Source organism: Caenorhabditis briggsae, assembly GCF_000004555.2.
Source record: "Caenorhabditis briggsae complete genome, chrIV, whole genome shotgun sequence".
Lineage (NCBI taxonomy): Eukaryota > Metazoa > Nematoda > Chromadorea > Rhabditida > Rhabditidae > Caenorhabditis > Caenorhabditis briggsae.
Window position 1 is genome coordinate 16,960,602 of NC_013487.2, and position 9,832 is coordinate 16,970,433.

Sequence of the window (9,832 nt, forward strand, 5' to 3'; positions counted from 1 at the left end):
TTATTCCAGCCACTGATTGAAGAAGTCGATGAGTGTGTCGGTGTCCCACTTCTCGACACTCAACACCTCTTGTGTCTTGGAATCGGCGTCTTTCAGTGCGACTTGTGGCCGAACTCCTCTGACATGCTTCACACGGACCTTTCCGCCGAACTGTCGAGCCATATCCTTGTGGACGAATGCTAAATTTGAAAATTCGTTGAAGAGTTCATTTTTGGCGCCGGAAATGCACTTGAAATCTTGATAAAGCTTACCCTGAACCTGTGGGAACCTCGCCAAATTGCACTCGCAAACTTCTAGAATTGCAGTTGGGTACTTCTGGAAAAAATTAAACATTTTAATTAATTTTTTTTTTTGAAATTGAAATACATTATGCTTGAACTCCTCCTCCTTTATACAACACTGCATACAATCGGACATTAGCGTCTCCAAATGATAGTCTGATAGCCGTTCGCACAGACCGCACTGGAAAAATGAATATTTTAAATTTTTGGCTGCTTTTTCAGACATTTTAAGTTTATTTCAAGCTTTCCACCTACCTTCAATGTCTCCGGATTGAATCCCGCTGTTTTACATTCTTCTACATCGATTTTATACTCTTCTAGCTGACAGAATGTCTGTGGGATGATAGCGGCAAGTAGTAGAAGTACCCACATTTATCTGGAATATAATTTTTGGTCAGTAAAAGCTCGAAAAGCAAACATTTTCATGGAAAAAGAGCCGAAAGTGCTCCGAAATGAGCTCAATTCGACGTCAGCTGTGTAAACACCATAAGGTACGCAGTGCGCGCGATTTGACGACGCCTCGGATTTTTTCTATTCACATTTTTAAAAAGTAAAATATTATCTTTCAAACAAGCACTTCATAACTTGTTTTATAATGAAGAAAAAGTTTTCGTCTACTGATCAGAACGAAAATTATCTTTCAAATATCGCAAAAAACCTTTGAACATTTGGTTTGAAAATCCTACACATTTTTCGCGATTTTCGCCGTTTTCGCCAAATTTTCGGATTTTTTCTTCTATAAATACATTTTAAAAAATGTCTTTTCAGCATGGGAAAAAGCAAAAATCGCGTTGTAAAACCGAAACGACGGGACAAGCCTCCAAGGCAGAAAGATGTAGAAGAAGAAAAGGAAGAAGAAGAAGTAGAAGATTCAGAAGACGCTGACGACGAATCCACATCAGAACCAGGATCAGACGAAGATGCCACGTCATCTGAAGAAGAAGAATACGATTTCCCCTTCCGTCTAGCTATGTACGATTTCAATCAGTGTGATCCCAAACGATGCTCCGGAAGGAAACTCCTGCGTGCCGATTTGATTACAGAAGTGAAACTGGGTCAAAGATTTCCTGGATTAGTGTTAAGTCCCACTGGAAAGTACACGCTGGCACCGAGGGACCGTCCGTTTGTCGAACAACATGGACTGTGTGTAGTAGATTGTTCATGGAAGGAGGTGGAGAGAACACCGTTGCATAAGTAAGAAAATTAAAGAATTTTGTCCCTTAAAATTGCGTTTTTCCAGAGTAAAAGCCCCGGAACACCGTCTCCTGCCTTATTTGGTCGCTGCTAATTCAGTAAACTATGGAAAACCGTGCCACTTGACATGCGCAGAAGCCATGGCCGCTGGTTTATACATTTTGGGATTCCGAGAAGCGGCTCATCGTCTTATGAAGCCTTTCACTTGGGGGGAGCACTTTATTGAGCTGAACAAGGAGTTGTTGGAGCTGTATGCGGCTTGTAACACGCCGGAAGAAGTGATCAAGGCGCAGAATGAGTATTTGGAGAGGATTGATAAGGAGCGGGAGGAGCACTCGAGGGATATTGATCTACCGCCGAGTAGTAGTGAGGAAGAGGAAACCGAGGAGGAAGCTGAATAATTTTTTTTGAGAAAATTCGTTATTAATTAGTTTTGTTTGTTCTTGTTCTTGTTATTCATCTCGTTGATTCTCTTATAAACTCTGTTTTTTTTTGTTCTTTAAATTCAAAAATTTCAGATTTTAAGCGTTTTTTCCGCTATTGAATATATATTTTTAGCCATCTTTTGTTCAATTCGCTAGCTACTGGGACTTTTTAGATCCTTAAAAATGCCAGAAATCGAGGAAGAAATGGATTTCGAGACGACAACGGAGGAGGGATTTGGATACGAGCTGAACGATATTCTGTATCAAGGCGCCGAGGCAAAAGTCACGAAATGTGTCTGGTTGGGACGAGAGGCGGTTATCAAAGAGAGGTCAATAGGGGAAATTTGCTGATTTATTGAGAAAAAATGAGTTAAATAGATTAGAAATCACCTGGAATATGCAAAATTTTCGATTGGTCTGCTAAATATTTAACAGGCCCATGCCTCGTAGGCCTGCAAATTATTTTCCACGTGTAAAAACATTAGCAGACCAACGAGACGCAGAGAAAAATGGGTCTGCTAATGTTTTTTAAAACTATTTCTCTGCGTCTCGTGGGTCTGCTAATGTTTTCGCACTCTAAAAACATTAGCAGACCCACGAGACGCAGAGAAAAGTAGTCTGCTAATGTTTTTGACGTTTTTTTTCGGATTTTTTCTATCAGAAAAGTAAAAACAGCACAGAAATTCTGAAAAATGAACAAAATTTAACTAAATATATCTGAAATAAACTGAAATTCCAGATTCTCCAAAGGGTATCGACACCCGACACTCGACACTCGCCTCAACAAAGCCCGAACGAAACAGGAGATTCGCGGAATGTGGAAAGCTCGACAGGTACTTACTATTCCACTAATTGAGCTGAAAATTTTCAAATTCAAAATTTCCAGCTCGGTGTCCTGGTGCCCACTGTCTACTTCATCGACGCGGAAAAGAACCAACTGATTCTGGAGTATATTAAAGGACCGACAGCGAAATATTGGATTTCCCAACTCTCCAGCGATGAATACGACGAAAAAATGCGCGAATTCGGCGCAGTTTTGGGAGCGAATCTGGCGAAATTACATCTAGGAGGACTGGTTCATGGAGATCTAACGACGTCGAATATGATTCTTAAAAACGGAGAATTGAGTCGCTTGACGTTCATTGATTTTGGATTATCGTCACAGGGAAAGGTATTTAAAAGGGGGCTATATAACCTACAAACTACAAATTACAATTTTCAGGTAACTCCAGAAGAAAAAGGCGTGGATTTATACGTCTTGGAGAGAGCAGTCGTGAGCACACATGAGAATAGCAAGGCGCTGTTGGAAGGGCTCATGGAAGGATACAAAAAGGTCAACGAGAAGCAGGTGAGTCTTTTTAGTCAGAAAAAAACTTTTTTTTTTAATAAAAAGGTTTATCTAAAAATAAATAAAAATTAAAGTTTGCAATTTCTTAATTCATTTATCGTTTTCCTCGTGTTTTTTACAACGTTCGTCTTCTTTCCCTTCAACGTCATTTCACCAGCACATCTCCCGTGTTGTAATTGTCCTCTGGCCTTGGAGACACCTGAAAGATGAGATACTTTTAGAATTCAGGGGGTTTTCTAGTCCAAGGTGACCTTCTCAAGCGTCCTCCTCCTTCTTCTTCTTATCATCTTCATCGGATCAAACTTCATTTCTCTAGTTTGGCCTGACGACGTACGCATCTTTCTCCGAGCCTTCTTCTTCTCGATTCCTCCTTCCTCGTTTTTTTTGTCTTCTGGAAGGGCTCGGTCCTTTTATCTAGAAAAATTGATAAGAATTTGGATTCCTAGGCTCATTTTACTTACCGAGTCGTCTACGTTCTGTCTAGAACGCCCTCTATCTCTGGACCTTGTTCTTTCCACGTGCTTCCCACGTTCCACGTCTTCATGCTGGCGGCTCGACCGCGGCTTCTCAAGTCGCCCACGTTCCGTCGCGGCCGCCAGCACATTTCCTGACCCTTCTTCTTCTTTTCCTTTGTCTGGGCAGCTTCTTCTTATTCGATTCTTTTTTTCTAGATCTTCTGAAGTCTGGCGGCTCGCCCGCGGCCTCTCGAGTCGTCCACGTTTTTTCGGGGCCGCCAGCACCTCGTCTTTCTCCTTTTCCTCCTCGCTAGCCTATTACTTGCTTCTGGGCTTCTTATTCGTCTGAAAATCATCATCTTTAATTTTGCAAAATTTTCCATAAATTGCCAACTCACCCCAATCTCATCCTAGTGCCTTTTCCTTATCCTTCTCTTTGGGACCTTCTGAATTGCCACGAGTCGTTGATGACGTCTTCTGAACGGCTCCAAGAGTCTTCTTGGCTCCTTTTGGGTCTGCTTGGCTTCTCTAGAATCTCCTGACGTCTTCTGGATCGGCTTGGCTATCCAACATCCCCATGTCCAATGTTTAAATCCAACGACAGCTTTTACGCGACACCATTCGCTTTGCTCCAACTCCCTTGGCTCCTGTGTGCCTCCAGAATCCTCTGACGTCTTCTGGATGAATCTTCTTGGCTGCTCCTTCGGCTCCTCGACTCCTCCGCTCCAAACTGATCTCTGAGATTAAAACTGATTCGCGATTCGCCTGAAACCCCCGGCTATTTATGGAGCTTTGGACCGCCTGGGCGCGTGGCGCAGCGTGGCAGAAAAAAGGCAATATGAATCTAGACGCCGATTAGGTCACGCAGAAAGTTGAAGAAAAATTCGAAGTTTTGGGCGTGGAGGAGGTTTTGACCTTTTATCTGAAAATTTCCTAAATTTTGTGCCTCAAAAGCCTTAAAATGAGCCAATTCAACTTCAAAATGAGCCAATTTAACCTCAAATAAGCCAATTTAGCCTTACAATAGGCCAATTTTAGCCTCAAAATAAGCTAATTTAGCCTTAAAATGGGTGCAATCTTAAAGGATTTTCGCCCAATTTTCAACTTTCATTTTTGACCCCTACAAAATTTCAAAATTTCAGTTCACTGCCGTCGAAAAGAAGCTGGAAGAGATCCGACTTCGTGGCCGAAAACGGGAGATGATCGGATAATCATTTTTTCTAGAAATATCCATTTTCTCTTGTTGAATTTCTTGTTGATAATTATATTGCAATTTTCCACCTATAAAAATCTCTATTTTTTAAAATTTTCTTTATATTTTTCGATTTTCACTTCTTCCGGTTCTTATTCCGATTGTTTTTTCTCTTTTCCATTTTTTATTTTTGAAATTTCGATTTCAATCGAATTTTTCAGAAAAATGAAGAGATCACTAGACCCGAGTCAACCAGGACCTTTGGATTCAGATGATGTGGCGGCGAAGAAACGGGCTACAGTAACCCGAGAACCCACAGTAACCCGAGTGGGATCGGTTTTGGAGCAAGGGAAAATCTATTTTACGCCTGTAAGCCTAGAAACCAATTGGTGACCTAGAAACCCGAATTTCCGGAAAACTAGGCCATGGTATATATGGTTTTAAAGAGCTGGATTTGACAGCTACAAATCGATTTTCAGATTTCCAAAATATTGATTTTAAAGCGATTTATACAATTTTTAATTAGATGGCCTAGGAACCCAAAGCCAGGCCACATTTTTCCAGATTGTGTATTTCTAGGCCATCACCTCGAATCCTACCTTTTGGCAATTTCCGAACCTTTAAAACCCCCAAAAAAAAATTCCAGATCGGCGGAATCAGTGTACCACGTCAGGAATCCGAAGGATCCCTTTCTCTAGAAGACATTCTGGCGGATATTCGACCCACCCAAGCACTTCACCTATCGTTTATGATAGATTTTCAGTACTTGTTGAAGTTCGTGAACTTCTGAATCTTCAAAATCTGATTTTCGATCTTCCAGCTCCTACCCTCCATCCCTCCGAACGACTCCAATGACTCTTGTGGTCGGCGCCAGCGACAAGGCAGCGCTGAGCCGCGAATGCGCCGCCCATAAAAATGTGACAGTAATCGGCGCGCCGCTCCCCATTCCCTTCGGGACCCATCACACGAAAATGTCGATAATGGAGAGTGAGGATGGACGGGTCCATGTGATTGTGTCAACTGCAAATTTGGTACCAGATGATTGGGAATTCAAAACACAACAATTTTATTATGCATGCGGATTAAGGAGAGATGGTGAGGCACAGAGGTAGGCCTCTTTTTTTGGCTCTGAAAATTCCAATTCTGAGCATAAAAATATCTGTTTTGAACCCAAAAAAACGCCGAGTTTGTAACCTAAAATATTCGATTTGAGCTTTAAAATGTTCAATTTGAGCTCTAAAATATCAATTTTGACCCTAAAAATCATAGAATTTCAGCCGGAAAACATTTATTTTCAGCTCGAAAAATGAGGAATTTTTCATTTGAAATAGCATTTTTGAGCTTTGAAAATGTTAAAATTGACCCCAAAAATGCCAAGTTTGAGCCTGAAAACGCCGAAATCGTGGCTTTTGATCCCAAAAGTACCAATTTTTTATAACCAAAAATCAGAAATTGTGACTTCAAAAATATCATTTTTGAATTCTAAAACGCCGAATTTTGAACTCAAAATGTCTTTAAAAAGCGCTTTAAAAATATGGAACTTCTTCTCAAAAATACCAATTTTAAGCTTAATAATATTTGGTTTAAAGCCTAAACTTGAAGAATTCGATCCAAAAAATAACAATTTTAAATCTAAAAATCACGAAATTTGATCCTATTAATATCAGTTTTGAACCCAAAAAATGACAAATTTCGAATTAAAAAAATCTAGTTTGAGCTTTAAAAATGTTGAAATTGATCCCGAAAATGCCAATTTTGAGCATAAAACGCCGTAATTGTAGCTTAAAATAGCAAATTTGAGCTTTTAATAACCTTGAATTTGATTTAATAACCTTGAATTTGATCTGAAACTCTCGAATTTCAACCCGAAAACCCCTCAATATAAGCCCTATACAAATCTTTCAATTTTCCAGATGCCCCTTCCAATCCGACCTGCTCGAGTACCTCAGCTTCTACCGTAACCTACTAACACCCTGGCGCGAACTAATCCAATCAACTGATTTCTCCTCGATCACCGATCGATTGATCTTCTCCACGCCCGGATACCATACCCATGTGGCTCGTCTCAATTTCGGAACCCTAGACTAGCAAGGATCCTAACGGAGAAGTTTCCATTTGATCCGAGCTATGAGCACACGGAACGATGCACTTTTATCAGTCAGTGCAGTTCGATTGGATCTATAGGCAAGCAACCGATCGATTGGTTTCGAGGCCAGTTTTTGAAGGTGAGAAAAATCTGAAATTTCCAGAATTTCGAAGGAGCTGAAAATTGGCTGAAAATAGTCCAAAAAATGCTTAAAACGGTCCAAAAGTGGTCTAGAATGGTCAGAATGGTTAAAAATGATCCCAGATTGTCTGAAAAGATGATCAATAAGGGCTGAAAATAGTCCAAAATCGGCTAAAATTGTCTAAAAATGTTCATTGTCCAAATTTTTATTTATTTTTTCTTTTTTATCAAAAAAACCTAGAAATTTCACACTGAAATTTTGATTTTGATTTTTTTTAAAAGTATTAATTTCATTAGAAATCGAATAGCACTAAAAATGTGCTAAATATCTGTCCGATTTTCAGTTTTTCTGCTCATCTAGGAGCCGAGATGCAGCGGTTTAAAGTTGACAAAGCTAGAGACGCAGACGACGAGACACCCTGCGTCTCCAACCTTGACAAACTCCAAAACGCTGTATCTCGGCTTCTAGAAGTGTGATTTCTTATTTGAAAATTTAAGAAAAATTGGAAAACTCTAAAATTCCAAAAAAGCTGAAAATTCCTATTCCAGAGTCTGGAAGGCGCCAACCCAGCACCGAAGAGCAAGCCAGCCAAGATGTATCTCATTTTTCCTTGCGTTGAAGATGTCAGAACGAGTTGTCAAGGGTACGCTGGTGGTGGATCTGTGCCCTACAGGAATAGTGTTCATGGTGAGAAATCTGACGGAAAATGGTTTAAATTTGGTCCAGAAATCACAAAATGCCTCTGAAAATAGCCTAAAAATAACATAGAAATTCCAAAATTTGACCCAAAAGCCTCATATTTCCAGTCCGTCAAAAATGGCTCCAAGGCGTGATGTGCAAATGGCGCTCCAATGCGAAACGACGAACTCATGCCGTACCTCACTGCAAAACTTATGTGAAATTCGATAAAAAAGTGCCCCAATGGCAATTGGTCACCAGTGCAAACCTGTCGAAAGCCGCATGGGGAGAGGCGTCGTTTTCGAAAGCGGTAAGGGGTGCTACGGTGGATCTGGGTTACTGTAGATGGATCAATAAATACTGTAGGTAGGCTTAGGATTACTGTAGGTAAGCTTTGAAGGTTTCTATAAATTTGATATAAAGATGGAAGGTTTATAATTAGTTTAATGTGATTTGGGTTACTGTAGAAAGCTCAACGGACTACTGTAGAAGGTCCTAGAGAAAATGAAAAACATCAAGGGCTACAGTAGGGTTACTTTAGAAAATTCTAGTATTATTGTAGGACGCTCAATGGGTTACTGTATATAGGTTCTAGACATCAGTTAGAATATCTCGGATTACTGTAGAAGCTTTAAGATTACTTTAAAGAATCTAGGTTCTAGGATTTGGCTAGAACTGTAGAAGGTCAAGCAGAAATCATTATTTGGGTTACTGTAGAAAGTTCTAGAATTACTGTAGGGAGTTCTGTTCTAGGATTACTGTAGGAATTTCCAGAATTACTGTAAGAAAGTCTTGCATTACTGTAGGAATTGCTAGGATTACGGTAGGAAGCTCAACGGGTTACGGTAGGATGTTCTATGGTAAGCGTAGTGGCTGCTCTAGGTTCTAGGCTCTTGTTAGAGTGTCTATGATTACTGTAGAATATCCAGCAATAATATTTATTTGGATTGCTGTAGGAAGTTCTAGGATTACTGTTGAAGATCCAGAAAAATAACTGTTAATAATATTGAGCTACAGTGGGGTAACTGTAGAAACTTCCAGGATTACTGTAGAAAGCTCAACGGGTTACTGTAACGAATCTAGATCCTAGGCTAGATCGTCCACGACTACGGTAGCCGTTCGTTAGAATATTTAGGCTTACTGTAGGAGCTTCTAGAATTACTGTAGAACCCCTCTTCCTAAAAAAACTAAACTTTTCCAGAAAAAAACGGATCAACTAATGGTCCGTTCCTACGAGATGGGCGTCCTGATCACCGATCCAACCCGCTTCAACATTCCATTCGACTACCCGTGTGTACCGTATTCTGACACTGATAATCCTTTTACTGTAGATACTAATCACGAGATTCCTGATATTCTAGGCTGTGTTTGGAATATTTGATTTTACCGCTTTTTTAAACTGTAATTTGTAGTACTACCGGTTTGTGCAATGCTTTAAACGTGCTTAATTTTGATTTTTATAAATTCTGAAAGTATTTCTTTTCCATTTTTAAAGCATATTTTTTTGCAGTTTTCTTTCTGCTGTTTATATCTATATTTCCTTCTTCTCCACTCTTCTTTTTCAGTCAAATTCCAGTTTTCCAGACCAATGGAGGCCCCCGCGAATGTCCATCCCAACTACAAAGTCTCCTTCGAGTCTGTCGTCCTCTACATTCCAGACTTGATGATTCTGGAGAACAACGAGTGGTTCAATGACAAGATTCTCAGCTTCATCGGGGAGTATTTGATGATTCGCATCGCTGACAGAAAAGTCCACGTGTTCCTACCGCCTGAGACGGAGATGATTCGTCATGCGAAGGGGGAGGAAGAGGTGGAGATGTACTTTGGAATGTTGGAGGTTCATCTGAAGCCAGTGGTGAGTGCCCCCGGGGAAAAATCCATAGTTGCAAACCGGCCTGGAGATAACTCGGCTTCAGAACAAGAGATTTTGACAGATTTGATATCAAATGATAGATCTCGACGAGGTCCGTCTTAGCTTTACCATACGGGCCGGGCTAGAATGGCGAAAACCCCGGTTTTCGCCACATTTTC

At 40.4% G+C, this 9,832-nt stretch overlaps 4 protein-coding genes across 4 annotated transcripts in view; 3 read left to right on the forward strand and 1 right to left on the reverse strand.

Annotated features, from left to right (window-relative positions):
• CBG22507 lies at nucleotides 1-653 on the reverse strand (the record flags this gene model as incomplete). Its single annotated transcript, XM_002634863.1, has 4 exons — nucleotides 1-179; nucleotides 252-315; nucleotides 367-462; nucleotides 537-653. 4 exons carry the CDS (start codon nucleotides 651-653, stop codon nucleotides 1-3), a joined length of 456 nt encoding a protein of 151 aa, XP_002634909.1.
• Nucleotides 654-1,050: 397 nt separating this feature from the next.
• Nucleotides 1,051-4,914, forward strand: CBG22508 (the record flags this gene model as incomplete). The annotated part of the gene is given in 10 exon segments (XM_002634864.1): nucleotides 1,051-1,475; nucleotides 1,522-1,874; nucleotides 1,907-2,004; nucleotides 2,006-2,032; nucleotides 2,034-2,063; nucleotides 2,066-2,229; nucleotides 2,640-2,733; nucleotides 2,787-3,071; nucleotides 3,123-3,248; nucleotides 4,846-4,914. Coding segments are annotated over 10 exon segments (1,671 nt in total).
• A 305-nt stretch (nucleotides 4,915-5,219) lies between these two features.
• Nucleotides 5,220-9,173, forward strand: CBG22509 (the record flags this gene model as incomplete). Its single annotated transcript, XM_002634865.1, is given in 8 exon segments — nucleotides 5,220-5,264; nucleotides 5,542-5,669; nucleotides 5,716-6,003; nucleotides 6,809-6,971; nucleotides 6,974-7,120; nucleotides 7,672-7,810; nucleotides 7,930-8,111; nucleotides 9,003-9,173. Coding segments are annotated over 8 exon segments (1,263 nt in total), but the record flags the coding sequence as incomplete, so codon positions are not given.
• Nucleotides 9,174-9,404: 231 nt separating this feature from the next.
• The window catches only part of CBG22510, a gene marked incomplete at both ends in the record, with an annotated part of 7,659 nt that continues 7,231 nt past the window's right edge, over nucleotides 9,405-9,832 (forward strand). Inside the window, one exon of the mRNA XM_002634866.1 lies at nucleotides 9,405-9,656. Coding sequence (XP_002634912.1) covers nucleotides 9,405-9,656 — 252 coding nt within the window. The remainder of the gene's footprint in view (nucleotides 9,657-9,832) is intronic.